The sequence below is a fragment of the Micromys minutus genome (genome assembly GCF_963924665.1).
Source record: "Micromys minutus genome assembly, chromosome: 14".
Classification (NCBI taxonomy): Eukaryota; Metazoa; Chordata; class Mammalia; order Rodentia; family Muridae; genus Micromys; species Micromys minutus.
The window spans coordinates 15860206-15877165 of NC_137983.1; the positions used below are offsets into that span (position 1 = coordinate 15860206).

General features: G+C 33.8%; 1 protein-coding gene across 1 annotated transcript in view; it reads right to left on the reverse strand.

Annotated features, from left to right (window-relative positions):
* GPM6A (glycoprotein M6A) overlaps positions 1 to 16355 on the reverse strand; it is a gene marked incomplete at both ends in the record, with an annotated part of 97850 nt that extends 81495 nt beyond the window's left edge. Inside the window, one exon of the mRNA XM_080929088.1 lies at positions 16319 to 16355. Within this exon, the coding sequence (XP_080785214.1) occupies positions 16319 to 16355 (37 nt within the window). The remainder of the gene's footprint in view (positions 1 to 16318) is intronic.
* Positions 16356 to 16960: the final 605 nt, after the last annotated feature.

Genomic DNA, 16960 nt, shown 5'->3' on the forward strand with positions numbered 1-16960 from the left:
GTTTCTGAGCTCTTCCACTGATGTAAGCTGCTTGCTTGTTTGTTTTAAACATAATGAACATATAATGAGTTCCTATGGGTATTTTCTTCCCCAGAGGAACATGCTTTGAAAGTTTTCAAATCCAAAATAATATAAAGTTCTTATCTATGTTTTGAGTTTAAGCCTTTTGTTCTTCAACAATTTTCAAAATCATTTTTTAAATTCTCACAGACAACTTAGTGTTACATTGTTTAGAAAAATCTGTTGATTTATTGCCATATTCTACATAAATGCATGATAAACCTCTAGTTATTTTATTGCATTTTTGCATACCTTTATTTATAAATAAATGCCAAAAATAATTAAAATATAGTACATGAAAATTAAGATTAAGATAGTTACATTTTTTATTCATATATTTTGTCAATAATAGTATTAAGTGAGGTTTACAATCATAGTACAAATGATCAACCAGTTTATATTACTGTATTTAGAAGTGATCTTCATGGGGCCTTTTTGAACTATAGCAAAATTTTTGGATAATTATGTTTATTGACTAGCTTATTGTATGATTGACAATAGTAATAGTAATGAGACCCATAGATATGACATATCAATGCTAAGGAACACCCCCAAATAAATAAAGTTCCTATGCACACTTAATCTAAAATGATAGATTTATTTATAAATATATAAATTCAGTACTCTAATCATGTCATCCCCTGATTCAAATTTTCTTCTATAGCTACTGGGTAATCCAGGTTAAAATGTATAAATCACTTCAGATTTCACAATTATTCTGATAAACTGTAAGAAGTAATTAAATGTGAGTTTTATGTTTTAATACTTTTCCAAGTAATGGGCTTTCCTTTTAATGGATGCATTGTATGTGAAAAGAATACATTTTAAAAAGAAAACAGTGTTCACAAAATATATTTCAATTTTGATTTTTTATACTCAAATCCAATCCAAAGCAGAACCACAGCAGTCCTATCTCTTATTAGAAAACAAAAAGAAATCTAAGCATCAATAATAAAATAATAGAATATAAACAATAACAAATTGGAACAGGGCAAAACAAATAGACTCCTAACAACATTCTCTTATATTCATAGATAAGTATCTTGTTCAGACATCATCAGAGATGCTTCCTCCTGCAGTAGGAAACAAATACAGAGACCTATACCCAGACAATATGCAGAGAATAAGAAACTTTGGATCACTCAATCCTCAATGGGATGCTATTTCAATTTCTTCTTCTAAGAGCTCAGAGAGTCCTGAAGAAGAGGAGGAAGAAAAGTATAAGAGCCAGAGAGTGTGGAGGTCACCAAAGCCTTCTAAATTATAACAGGACCAACACAAAAATGAGCTCACAGAGACTAGAAGTGTGCACAGGGCCTGCACAAATCTATCCCAAATATGGTCCTAGAGCTAAAGGGAGCAGTAAAAACATGCCCCATCCCTAACCTAAAAAATATCTCCAATTTATAGCCACTTAGATAGAAATAATTTATTTTCTTCAAGGGAGTTTCAGTGAGAAAACCAAAAAACAAAACCAGAAATCTAATCAAGGTAGGTCCTATGCCCAACAGTAGATGGCCAACACAAAATAAATGTACTGGAAATCATTTTTGGAGGTTCTCATAATGTTGAGCCAGGACATTTTTTTAGCCTTAAAGGTCCCATATAGTATGACTTCCAATTTTTATTGTGGGATTCCTCTGTGTGTGTGCATGTATGTCTCTGAATCTACACATGTTTCTTGTGCTTTTATAAACCAATTCCTCTGTCTGTCTGTCTGTCTATCTGTCTCTCTCTCTCTCTCTCTCTCTCTCTCTCTCTCTCTCTCTCTCTCTCTCTCTCTCTCTCTCTCTTTCTCTCTGTCTGTCTATCTCTCTATCTATGTATTTATCTATATCCTGGCAGGGTCTTACTATATAGCCCTGTCTGGCATGGAACTTGTTAATATACACCAGACTGGCTTAGAACTCACAGAGATCCAATTAAAAGTACACACTACCACACATCTGAGAAACTTAAGATATTATCCAGAATACACTTAACTTCTTATTTTAAATGATTTTAATATCTGACTATGTATTTCTCTCAAAATTTATGTTTAAGATATATTATCTTTATGTGTAAATATAAATTTAAATTGTCAGTTTGGAAATTTATAAGAAGTTGTAAATAGTGGATTATTAATCTATTAGACCATCATTTTCTAAGTGTGTTCCAACAAATAGCAACTAGAGATTCACCTATAGGAATGTTAGAATTGCAACGTTTCAAGCCATAGACCATAACTACTAAAATAGAAACTTAAGGTTTATTGATAATAGATCAGAAATCTAGCATTTAACACACCCCAAAACAAGTAATTCTATAACTAACTGCTAGTCCTACTCAATGAGATGATGGTGTGGATTATACTTATTGAAATAATAGGTATAAATAGGTCTCAGAGTTAAAAACATTTATTGTAAAACACTTGTATTAATATTTTTCATGCATTATTTATTTTTAACAAGTTAGAAAAAAAATCTAATCCCTCTTTGTCACAAAGGGTGATACTAAGTCATTTGATTAAATTTATCCTCTATTTAGAATAATTTACTTTCAAATGTCTTAACTGCATTTCTTTAACCAATTTAAGTATAATAATATTCTGGTTTTAACATTTCTCTTCTAAGTACACAAGAAGGATAAACAGAGAAGACTCTATTGCTGAAATTAGCAAATAGAACATGGAAAATGAACATAGTACAGTTCTGTAATTATCACCCTTCCTAGCCAAGTTTTACAGTTCTATATGATACTAGTCATGCTTCCAGAGGGGAATAGCAATCATCAGCTTTACCCAAGTGTGAGTCATGTGAACTACAGTACCAGTCGACCTGGGATATTTTCATTGCTGTAATAGTGGTACATACATCAGGAAGTAAACATTTAGGTATAATAATAATTTTGGAATTATGACTTTTTTTCTTCAAAAACACAAAAATGTTACAAAAATGTGCTTTCATTTTAATCCCAGGTGTACAGATGTGGGACTGCTTCCAATTGTTCTCAGTAGATGATATTGATTTGCTTCATGCTCTGTTTGAGGCACGGTTTTGCTAGCTGCAGATAGTTTTTACAATTGTGTGATGCTTGAAATTCTAGGAAATTTTTAGAGAATATATAAATGCTAGGGCCCTGGGACAGGAGATGGGTGGTTTCTGGTCATTTAGGAAGGTTGGTTGTGGTTTGTTAGTAGCCATGGTCAAAGGAAAAACAAAAAGAAAGCAATCACTTTCAGGGATTTTCTTGATTCCTCTCTCCCCTCTACATCTCTCTCTTATCTAGTGTTTGAGGGAGAAAGCAGGCAGAGATAGGCTGAGAAAAAAGAAGAACTCACAAAGTATCAAGGGTCAGCTGCAAATGCCTGATTGTTTTAATATCTACTCCATTTGTAGAAAACCCTACTTGGACAGTGGCTATGAAGTTGTGGGTAGCTAGATCACAAATCCTATAGGAGATCCTCCTATTATTATAGTAAATGGACATGATATTAAATCAATTTATAATTAACTATCATCTATCACATATACTACTGCATCTCCCAAACCTCATAATGAGAAGCTTCATTTTGTAGTGATGGCAAGTGATACATGGACCCACAATTCATCTTTTTATATGTAGAGAGCGAGAGATTGTGAGTGTCCCATCCTAAGTGAAATATATAAGACATATATAAGGAGCTCCCTCTTCTCACATCTCAGAAATCATTGTGGGAAATTGAGTAGAATGATGATAAGAACATGGTGACAAATTATTTTAAGTAAACGAATTTTAGGTAGGGTAGGAAAATTGCATATATGTATTTACAGCAGTTAGAAAAACATTCCCTAGGCCCACTTATGCCTAAGAAAACACAAATGCCAGCACAGAGAGTGCAGGTGGCCACAACATCCCACACTTAGAGGAAGAGATATTGAAAAAAAATAGCTACTGGTGTGGGTTATGTTTTTGTGATTGTTTGTTTCTTTTTAAGGATGTGGCCTCTGATTGTCAACAAAGATATAGTGGAATATAACACACCTAGGTATATTTAGACAGCAAAATTGGACTTTAGTTTTAAAACAGAGAATACAGAGTTAAGTGGTAGGTAATGAGGTGGTGGATCTGAAAGAATTTGGGTGAGGATGAATAGAATTAAAATACATTGTATAAAATTTTTAATTTAAAAATAAATATTAATAAACAATAGTGAAATAAAAAGAATCTAGAGATATACAATTGGTATACTCAACATGTGCTAAAAGGTAGGGAGCAACGTTGCTTTTCAAATACCAAAGTATAAAAGACATGCTATAGCATGGGGAAACCTAGAGGAATACATATTGGTCCTAATAATGTTTTAGAGTAAAATGTTGACAATGGCCTTGTTTATTTAGCAAAATTTACAAATGCAAAATTATCAAAAGAAACAAATGTTTAAATTTTAGAAGAATGGGATGCAAAACCTCTTATATTAACAGATCACTAAGTTTTGTCTTTTGCATTTCTTCTCAGTTTCATATTCATCTTTTAATTTTAGGGAATTATTTAGTTTAGCAAATGAAGCACCTAGCTAAATGTAAAGATTTTATTCCTATTTTTGGACCATTATAAAGAATCAATTAAATAAAAACTTCTGCACTTTTAAAATATTAACAAGTCTGAAAATTATTTAGGCAAATAAACAAAAAGAAAGGGAGAAGAGCCTAATTAAAGATCAGAGATGAGAAATGAGACATTACAACAGACACTAAGTAAATTTAGAGAATATAAGGGACATTATTTTTTTTAATTGAAATGTCACTAAAATGGAAAAACTAAGACAAAAAGGGGATGAATTTCTAGATATACTTGGCATACCAATATTAAATCAAATTGAAACAAGATTTAGTAATTAAGACCAGGTTTATTAAAAATAAGCCAAATTACCATATAGATGCAGTTCAGAATTTCACCAGGCTTTCAAAGAAGAACTTTTCCAACTCTTTCATTAAACCAGTAACACCATAATACTAAAAGCAGGCAAAGATCCATCAAAAAATTACAGGTAAATGTATCTAAGAAACATAGACACAAAAAAATCTCCTTTTCTCATTGTAATAAAACAAGTTTTCTCATAAAAACAATTTTGCCACCAGAAATAGAAAGTGATTTTTCCCCAAGAACATAAAGAAATATTCAGACTTTGTCTAGTATGTCCAAAGTTGCATTTCACATGAAAGCAAAAGGAAAGCAATTACAAATCTTTGCCATAGGGATGTTATAAGTCACAGCTGAAACAATTCAGTGCTCTGATATATAGTAATTAAAACAGAGAAGAATAATACCATTTTGTTACAGTTTATACTGTTTCTTATTCTCAGTGAGTAACAATATTATTTCTGAAACATACTTTTTAAAGATACTCTCTGTATTTACATTTGAAATGTTATTCTATTCCCCCACCCCACTTCTGTCCCCCCTCCCCTTCAGCTTGTCTTCAGGAAGGTGCACTTACTCCTAATCACCCTCTCCACCCCATTGTCTTAACATTCCCCTACACTGGGAAAATGTGCCCACCTTGAACCAAAGGCCTCTTCTTACACTGATGCCAGACTCTGTTATCTTCAGTTATATATGTAATTAGAGCCATAGGTCTCTCAGTGTGTGCTCAATGGTTGGTGTTTTAATACATGGGAGTTGAAGAGGGTTTGGTTGGTTGATAATGTTGTTCTTCCCATGAGGTTGCAACCCCTTTCAGCTCCTTCAGTCCTTTCTTTAGCACCTTCAATTGGGTCCCTCTGTTCAGTCCAATGGTTAGCTGCAAACATGCTCAGCTGTATCTGTGTGACTCTGGCAGAGCAGCTGAGGATTCATCTCTATCTGGTTCCCGCCAGTAAGTACTTCTTGGCATCAGCAATAGTGCTTAGCAATTGGTGGCTGAATATGGGGTGGGTCACCCAGTGAGGCAGACTTTGAATGATCTTTTCTTCAATCCTTTTTCTTCTTATATTTCCTCCCGTGATTGTTTTGTTCTCCCTTCTAAGAAGGATTGAGGCATCCCCATTTTGGCCTTCCTTCTTTTCAGCTTCATAACGTCTGTGAATTCTTTCTTGAGAATCCAGAGCTTTCTGTGGCTACTATATGCTTATCAGTGTGTGCACACCATGTGTGTTCTTTTGTGACTGGGTCTTTAAACAACTTTTCCTGTCTTGTTGCACTGTACCTGAACATCATGGTGGTTCTCATAACACTCTTTTATCAGTGGCTCTAGTGAGCTTCAGTCAGAATCCCCTACTAGACCCTTACAATCATCAACACTGTAATAAAATGTAAATATAATTTAGTGTTTTTGCTAAAACATTTAATTTTGGTTCTGAGTCATTGTAATTGTGGGGCTCAGACTTTAATAGAGATGGAACAAAGTAAGCAATGTTATGATTTTTTAGCAGAAGGAGTTAAATGAATGAATAAATTCTATATCTTAATCCTTTAAAAGCTTTCCTCCTCCTCTGCTGAATATATTTGGAGAATTAGATGGTTCAAAGTATCTCAGCATGCCTAAGTTGTAATTGTGTTCTCTAACAGTGGAATTTAAATGAAAGTAATGTACCAAAGTTAAGACCAAATATTATATTGATTATATAATTTTAAAAGGTATAAATTTTATATACTTTTCCATTAAAATTATTTTAAATAATCATATAAATAAATCATAATTTTAATATAGATCTTATTAAATATTATAAGAAAGATATATATAGACTCATATTAACAGCATCTACCACCCATCTGTGGTAGGCACTAATGTCAGTGATAGATATTCACTACTTCTTTGAAGATTTAACTTTTATCTAGTATTTTATATGAATAAATATCTTCCCAAGGTTATTTTTCCTTACTTTATAATATAACCAGGATGTAAATTATGAAGTTATTTGTACTTTTCAAGAGTTCATTTTCAACTTTATACAGCAGTATTTGCACAAGTTCTAAATGTATATATTTGTAATTAGATATCAAATTGTTAATTAACCAAAATTGGAGGGATAAAAAGACAGACATTAAAATGTCCTGAATAAACGATCCTGACTAATCACTGTTATAAAATTAATTTTCATGATTCTTATGGCCTTTTATTTAGATTGAAAATACTGGTAAAATATAGAATCTCTTTTAATGAAACATTAAAATTGAAATCAAATAAATAAATGAGTTTGTTGTTGACTGCCCCACAAGTTGGTTCATTAGAAATATTCAATGAGAATCTTAATCTTTTTAAGATTTTACTTATTTGTTTTATTTATATGAACACACTGTAGCTCTCTTCAGACACACAAGAAGAAGGCATCAGATCTCATTGCAGATGGTTGTGAGCCACCATATGTTTGCTGGGAACTTAACTAAGAACCTCTGGAAAGCCAGTTAGTGTTCTTAACTGCTGAGCCATTAACTAACCTGGACCCCCGAGATCTCTCAGAAACTAAGCCACCAACCAGGCAGCAGACATTAGCTGATATGAGGCCCCCAAAAACACATATGCAGCAAAGAACTGCCGGGTCTGGACTCAGTCAGAGAAGATGCGCCTAACCCTCAAGAGACTGGAGGCCCCAGGGAGGTCTGGTGGGGTGGCAGAGGCAGGGTGGAGTATATATTCTTGGAGACAAGGGTGGGGGAAGGGGGAAGAAGTATAAAATGTATAAAAGTCAGAGGGGGATAAAAATCTGGATTGTAAAAAAAAATTAAATAAATTTAAAAAAGCAACTCTTAATCTTTCTTAGTTACCCTAGGTATTTATAAAACATTTTCTTTATCAATATAGTAATGAAAAACAACAACAATGCCCATGGATGACAAATGTTCAAATTGTTATGCTGTAATTTCTAAAATAACATCATACAAAATGTAATAATATCTGACTTCCTTTCCAAATGCTATCTGAGGAACATGACAGTTCAATGTGTTTTACTTAATTGTTAGACTTGGAATGCTAAAAATATGCGGGCTCTTTATTTAAAAAAAAAAAAAAGAAAGAAGAAGGAAAAGTCTATTCAGTCTGCTGAAAGCTGCTATCAAACTGCTGAACATTATCAGGTCAGCGAATAAAAGATTATTTTAGTTCAAACCTAATGGCATAAAATGGAGTCAATGCAACATTTCTTTGAAGTCTCTGGGAGGAGACATGTCCTATCATACTTTCTTTAGATGGTTTACATTACCTTCATCCTCTCCTCCTTCTATGTTCTCCTTCGTCTCTGTCCCCTACTATCTCTTGTTTCATCACAGGATACTAAGGGACTTACTTTTCTAGTTGGGTTCATAAAGAAATATATAACTCTTATCTTTAAGAATTTTGTAAGACAGGAAATAGCATGTATACATAAAAGGATGAACAATGAGGCATGCTATGTAGTAAATGTTAACCGTATAGAGAAGAGCTGTTAGGACAACTCAAAAAAGTGATTTACCTTTCAGCTCTTGCTCTCTGCCTCAAAGAAAACGGCTTAGCTACTTTTAAAATAGTCTGAATGTGTTATAATGACAGGAAAGAAGATGTGAATACTACATCTGATGAGTAAGTTTTATATGCAAAAACTGTAATAGTTCTAATTGTTTATGATTAAAATTGATGCAGGAACACAAAACATAATAAAAACAGGATTAGAGAAAAGCAATTTTTAAAAGGAAGAAAAAGAGTGCATAATCGAAGACACACAGCCACAGGAGTGACGCTTTACATGTGTAAGAACCTTCCCATGAACATAACAGAAAAATCTATTGTGTGAAAGCAAACATTCTAAAATGTCATCATACCTTACATGTGTTTTGAAAGTAATCTGGTTATGATATCATAAATATTCAGCTTTAATATGCTGAATATTTCACTTCTAAATGAATACACAACAGCCACTATATGTTCTTTTACTGGTCTCATATATATTTGTAATATAAATTAGCTCCTCAATGGACTCATAAATGGTCTCCACTAATAAACTGACTTCTTCTGAGATAAAAGTTAAAATTTCTATTCATAATTAGAGAAAAAATATTTATCACTTATCTTTTTGTTTTTATATGAGATAAAAATAACTTGGACCAGGTTAAGAATATCCAAGACAAAATGAACAACTGAACTTGATGGCACATGGGAAAGCATTGGTTTTTTGTTTTTTTTTTTTGTAGTGTCAGAAATTTATACTTATGAACCTTTTATGGTGAATGCTGTTGGAAATGATTTTTGAAAATGATCTGGGCATTCTACTTTCTAGGAATAATAAAGAAATCTGTTGGTATTTACAAAACTGAGAGAGGTGTGTATGTGCCATGACTGCCTAGAAGGAAGACATGTCGAAAACGGGAGATGAAATTTGACATAGTCAATGCTAAGTCCTTGATGTTAGGAATCCAATATGAGCTGTTGTCTTCCAATAAGTGAAGGAAAAGATAGTGGTTTCTAAGACATACCACTTTGGTTTCCTCAGTCTTCCACGCTTAATTATATAACTCCTTAAATACTTCAGTGTAAGACCTACTCTAACTAGTCAATGAAGTAAAATTACTACCTTTTACATAGGCACTCGTCTTACTGAGCTAGCTACACGTTTATAAAACCTCTAAACTTATGCTCCTAATCAGAGACTGGAAACCTGTCAATGAGCAGCTTTGCATCCAAACATAAAACGTGATATATGTATGATGATCATAATTAGTAACTGCAGCCATAAAATTCAAGAAAATAAAAATTGTTTTAAAAAGTATTGTCTAAATGAGAGCAATTATCATAATTATAAGAATGCACATGCTCTGGAAATGACTATTAAATTAATATTACACGAAATTCCCTTATAACCATTTTGTTAGGGTGGCATTTAGTAAAAGAAAAGGATAAAAATAATTTCTTAGACAAATGACATTCCAATTTGGACCCATTAGACTTGTAATTAAGAGGGTATCAAATTACAGGAAAGACTTTTATATGCTTCATAAAATGTGTATTTTGATGATTTTGAGGAACTTTGCCAACAAATATCCCAGTTTAGATCAGCTGAAGAGACCATTTGTGAAAGTATTTGTTGAAATGAAGATTATCCACTAGCTGAACCAAAAGAGTTCCTTTTTCACAAGTCTGCTAGTGGTCAACGTTAAAAAAAATGAGGTAGTTAAATCCAAAATCTTATTAATAACTAAAAATTTTTTGCTGATAGTTTGTCACTTTGCAGTTAGTAAATATTTTGACTTACTAACAATTTTAATATAACAGACATATTTATCTATTCTATAATCTATTCTAATTCTTTGGATAGTCATAAAAGTTTTTGGACCATCAATATTTGCTGGTTAGCCCTGTTATCTTGGGGTACTTATGAATTTATTATTCAAGTCATGAAAATAAAATATGTAGGCAGAAAATCATTCAAAGTGTCAAAGAATGCTAAAAAGTAGTGTCAATTTGCAATGTTAAAAAACACCAAACAATTTTTGTCCTTGTGAAGGATATTTGTAAGTGGTCAAATTCCACGGACAAACATTACAAAATATTGTCATAAATTACAGAACAGGGTTGATGCATCTGATAAGTATATGAGCAGATAGTACATTAGTGATAGTTGGTGAAAATCACAATATTAAAAGTTCAGATCTGGTCTCAAATGTTACTGTATCGAACCCAACTTTACTAATACTGTCTATTGTAAGTTAGATTTAGTTAATTAACCTATTTGACTTTTAGATTCCTCAGTGTAAGTACCAATTAAAGTTACTGTGAAGAGCTGATGTATTAATGTATGTTAAGTCCTTAGGCTAATGTCTTTTTCTGAAATCACTAGGCAATTATGTTCACTAACATTCTCTAGAATAGTAAAGGCAGAGTTACCTTCCTTTTTAAATATCTTACCATCAAGAATGTTGAAAAACCATCCTTCAAGTAAAAAGTAAATCTTTTCAAAAACTACTTTCATATCTATATCTGATCTGTATCTATATCTATCTATCTATCTATCTATATATATATATATAGATAGATAGATAGATAGATATAGATATAGATATATAGTTGAAGGTGTATCTGCATGTAAATGCAGAACACAATTATAAAGTTACTTACTAAATATAAGTACTTATATTCAGTGATGCAGCTGTATTGAAATTGTCCACATCTCTCAACAGCACCTCACTTATATTCCTGTCTGCTTCACCAAGCTTGTCTGGGATAGTGTAATTGCTTAGGTCTGTCGTTGGTGCCTTAGCTTATAAGGGAACAAAACATGTTGAGTAATACTGTGGGTGCTTACTTTTGTGCACATCCCTTCCTCTACCCATTGTTTCATGAGACTTCCTCTGTAAAGCCTTCCTAATTCAGGAATGTCTGAACTGAAACTGTTTACAAGGTAAGACTCACTCATTTATTTGTATAAATGCAGCCCCCTAATTCTCTAATAATTAGTGCCTTTTTAACAACTTGTATATTTTCCTATTAGGAATTGACAACATGCCTCTTACATAAATGCATGTTACAAATAAAATATAAGTTCAGTATCCTCTCTTAATTGTGTGTGTGTGTGTGTGTGTGTGTGTGTGGTACTGTTGATGTATGTGTGCAGTATGTGCATGTGTATGTAAATGTATAGGAAATGCACATGCTCACAGAAAGCAGTGTTTTCGGGTGTGTTTGTTTTGACACTCCCTATTTTATTCCTTCGAGACAGACTTACCATGAACTTGAAGTTCAGTGTTTCAGCAGAGGTACTAGATTTGTCTGCCTTTTCCTCACAATAACTCATTATGTGGATGCAAAGAACTCAAACTCTGGTCGGTAAACCATTTAATCTGCATGTGCTCTCACCATCTCCCAAACCCAGTAGTCCCTCTCATTCACACTGTACACATTCTAAGATCTCCACTAGACATCTAGTGCCATGGGCACTTGTGAGGTTTATATTTAAAAATTAATAATGAGTAAATAAGTAACAGTAAGCAAAGTAACAAATAATAATAAAATCATAAAACTAATAATATAACAGAGCAATTGATGTATTGTGATAGAAGTCTCAACTCAGTGTTTCTCTGTGTACATTATTCTCAGAATAAGTTAGTGCACTCTAGTCACCCCTATCTGTGTGATAAAGCAAAATGATACCATTCCTACTTAATGAGATGGAATGGAATAAAGGACTGAGAACTTAGCATTTGTCATAACCAAGAGTTCACTAGTGTGACAGTTGGCTGCAAAACTAGTACAGATTTCCTATTCAGATGACCCTGCCTTATTGTCTGTCTTAGGAACATCAGATAAGAGTTCTCACCTTCCACTTTCAAAATGTTCTCTAGAGATTTCTTTGGATTCTCTAAATTGCTAGCATTCTTGCTTTGAGCCTTTGAGATTATTAAGCAGAAGGGGTACTTGTATACAAGCAGTTTGTATTGCAGCAATTAATATCCAATATTCCATAGCTAGTCTGGAAATGAAGATGGTGGTTAATAGCTTGGGGTATAGTAAATGTGGAAAGACTCATAGAGTAGGCAGAATGGACTGAGAAAACATAGACGACATTCCTCCCAGAACTCCCAGCACAGCAGAAAAACTAAAACCTACATGATGTTTGTTTGTGAAAGTTCTCATTCAACATTCTCAGACTACAGCAGTTTGTTAGCATATATACTTACACTAGACTACAGGTGATCATAAGTAACAAAATTATAAACATAAACATAAGGAGAACATTATTGTACCATTTATTTTTTCTAGATGAAACCAACCAATTGTTTTGCAAACTGACAAATTTGATACCGGGAATACAAATTATTTTCAATGAATATTTTATATTTACCCTAATATAAGTATTTTCTTTCACTGAAAGAGATGTCAAATCCATTCTCTAGGTCATTTTGTTCACTAGACACAAATGACTTGTGTCATGTCATCAAATCTTGTGTTTTAATGGAGATTTTTGTTTGTTTGATTTTTTAATATTTATTCATTTATTTAATCCCAAATGCAGCCTTCCTCCAGGTCCCTTCCCCACAAAGCCCCTCTACCTCCGTCTTCCTCCCTCCTTCTCTTCTGAGAGGGTAGGACCCCCTGGATATTCCCCCACCATGGAGCATCAAATCTCTGTTAGATTAAAAACAATTATATAAACTTTGCTCAAACTCTCCTTAAATCCAAGAGCTTTTGATGCCATTACATACCCACCACCTTACCATTCATAGCAATTACATTAGGTTTATTAAGGCTGCACTAAAAGGCCAAGTTCCAAATAGTCTCCTTTCATGTTTCCAGTTGAATTCCAGAATACTGCTGCTCCGGTTAAACACATGTTTAATGAATTAGCTTTTACTTAGCATGTTTTACAAAAGTGAGACTTTTTTAATAGAAATCATTAGAAACCCTTCAGTACAATGAGATATTGTTGGCAAAGGCTGACTAAAAAGAGTATGCAACAGATTAAATGACTTCCATTTTAGAACTGAATCTAAGCAGGGACTGGCTGAGACAATGTCTGCTTAACTCACCCAGACTCTGAAATTATTCACCCTCCTGATCTGAATATGCATCAGGATAAACATTATCGCTTTTCCTGTTTGCCTTTTACAGGCAATATGGGGAAGGGTTTATAAATACAAAAAAAAAAAAAAAAAAATGCTTCTTATGAGGACCCTTCTATGTCCTTAATCATCAACTAAATATCCTTCTCTAATATATTTAGTTGAACTATTAGATTCAATTTTACATTCTGGTGGAATTTAAAAGATTGTATGGGTAAATGCTGATACAAATTTAAATCCTTCAAATTATAGCAAGGAAAACATAGTTGTTGCTGCTTCCCCTGAGAGAGACTGATTTTTCAAAGTTACTGGGGGAAAATGGATAACAAACAATGACATCACTTTTCTTGGTATCTGCATCTGCTATGGCTCACCCAGAGCATTCAACCTGTTAGCACACTCCACAATTGAATTCAAGTGTTCATCTGGTGTAACACTTATCTATTTAATATAATCTTGTTATCTTTGGTATAAACAGACTGTTCAAGAAGCAATAACATTAAGTATAATAAAAGACATTAAATTAATACAAGAACTGGAAAATGTCTTTTGGTTGAGAGAGAACACTGGTGAGGGAAAGCTGTATTGAAAATCCTATGTGATTTACCAAAATAAAAGCAGAGGGGACATACAATGCTCCTTTCCTTTCCAGGAGATGAATCATTAAATCTGTCCACCTAAACTCTCAAAACACTTCCAATGATTTAGTCTGCTTATCAAATAGTTCCTCTAACAGCAATCAATACAAAATTCACAGTTTTCTTCCTGTAATGTAATTTGACAACATCCAACATGTTAAAAGGTGTCATGGGTATAGTTTGGGGGAGGGAGGCTACACAGAAAGGAAAATAATTAAATTCTTTCCTCAATTAAGTAAACAAGCTGATCCACAGATATTTTTACTCAGAACCGCCATGTACTTATAACTCACCATATAGATATTTTTAATTTAACATTGATTTCCCCAGCTATTGCTGGTTTATATGTGCATATGTTAATGATGAGACAATCACTGTGACAGATCTTCCTGTCAACGTTCCACTGCCTCCCCTCTATGAACGATTTTTAGTACTGCCTGAGGTGGGGGTAAGGGAGATCATAACATCATTACATCATTTTTCTTGTTCCTGCCTCAACCATAGCTTGCTTGCTGAGAAACATTCAACCTGTTACCATGGTCCATAATTTAAGATTTTATTTAGCATAATGAGAGTCATTTGTCTACTTAAAATGATTGAACTACTGTCTTCTTTGCTTAAGAAGAATATACGACTTGTACAATAAAATGATGTGAGAATAAGAGATTTATTCAGAAAATAAAACAGTCCACTGAAATGTTTAGTGTGATATAGACAGGCATTGGTGAGGAAATTTACCCTTTAAAATCTCCAATGAACTCTTAAGATTTTAGTGCACTGATAAAAGGATGTTATTTTTATTTCAAGAGCTTAGTGTTACAGATATGCTGCTTTCTATGTTTCTCTTCCAATATCATTATCAATGAGAGCATAAACATTGAAGATCATTAGCTTCTCTATTATCTTCATTGCATATAGGAAACCTTTACATAATTAGCCTCTGAATACAGGTGGACCTGTGTACAGCATGTATACCCAAAGGTGTGTATGTGTGTGTGTGAGTGTGCACATAAGCATGTATGTGCATGTTTGTATGTAGCAGGTCTATGTGTGTGTGTGTGTGTGTGTGTGTACTTAGAAAATAGGACAAGCTTACCTGAACATTTTAACATATGCGAAAGCATACACCGAACCTTCAAACTACCAATGACATCATTAAAAATGCAGTTTCGAAACAAGAACACATTTGTATACATTTGAAATACCCCTTGAAAATGTACCTCTTCGATAATCCTTGTGAACTATTTTCTCTCTGTGTATTATGTTGTATGATTCTCATAATCTCCAGCAAACATTCTTGTTTTCTCTAACGTTACATAAGCCTGGGCACAGATATGAGCGCCAACACTGCCTCTGCTGGGGCAAAACCAATTTCCTCTGAAACCTCACTGGATGTATAAAAAAAATCTCTAAAGCTGTTGGAATCATTTGAAAAGAGCAGCATTTTCCCATTTTTAATTAAAAAAAAAAAAAACACATGTAACCAAATATAACTATAAAGCTTTAAAAATGAATCTGAAATTTAACAAAGATATAGCTATAAGTTGCTTACAGTCAGCCATAAAGAAAGAAAAAAAAAAAAACAAACATCATTAAATACCCCCAAATCCGTGAACTTTTGCTCCTTACTAATTAATACAACACTGCATTCGCAAAAACAAATACATTAAATGAGTATCAACCAAATTATACTAAATGCTGCTGTTCTTTGTTCTATCAGATGCTGGTGCAAAGGTATTGATAATGGTTACATCATCAAATTTTTAACTGCAACTTGTGCACCAATTGTGTTTGTGGCTGAAATCTGGAATCTCGGAGCTTAGCTTGACAACCATAAGGAAAAAAAGAAAACATGAAATAAATGAAGTCTAACAAAGACTGAACTAAGACTCCTTCACCACACTGTCCTGTTCCTATCATCAATTTCTGAACAGGTTTTAGATAAATCTAGAAGATGTGCTAACGAAAAGGATCGCAACTAGCAATTCAGCGAGTGAGGAGCAGAGGAAAAAGGAAGGGGGAAATCTTTCCAAGAGAGAAAGATTCATTAGCCTCTCTGGCAAGTGCTTAAAGCAAACAGGGAAAACACAAAATAATCACGTAGTTACAAATAAACCCATTTTAAAGCACAGTACCTTTCTGTGTCTGTCCTTCTTCCATATTCTCTTCCATGGCTACCTGTCTTCAGGAGAATCTGGCGCTCAGAATTAGTCAAAAGCTTGATTAGATGTCAAAAAAAAGCGGGTGCGTTTTTTCCCTGGGCAGCTCCAGCAGCAGTGGCTTGGGCAAGTCCTTCGAGCTTAGCTGAGGCTCCCTCGCGCCTCTTGTTTGCTTAGAGACTGGCTGTCAAGTGTAATTTCATTCAAATTACTCTTCCGTGAAGATTATCAATTTTTCTTCTCAAAGCTGCCCATTGTGTGCCACAGTAAGCAGGTACTCAAACAAACAGCCGGATAATTTTGGGAGGGGCAGCGGAAAGGGGGTCTGGATTCTAGAAGCAGAGACGCTGTGATTCTTGGGAGCCTCGCTTTGCATTTAAAATGGGGGAAAGGAATTGAGGTTTGTGTTTGAAATCTCAGCTTTAAACTGGAAGCAGGCTGAACTGTGAACAGATGGAGGGGTGTCCTCCTAGCATGAAGCGGACCACCAACCCATAATTCCCCCCTTTGCTACCACAGTGGGAAAGCCCAGATTGTCATCGCTTCTTTCTGCTGCAGTAATTTCTTCTCACCCAGTCAGATTCATTACAAAAATGCCCTTTCCTTTTACCTCTGCAC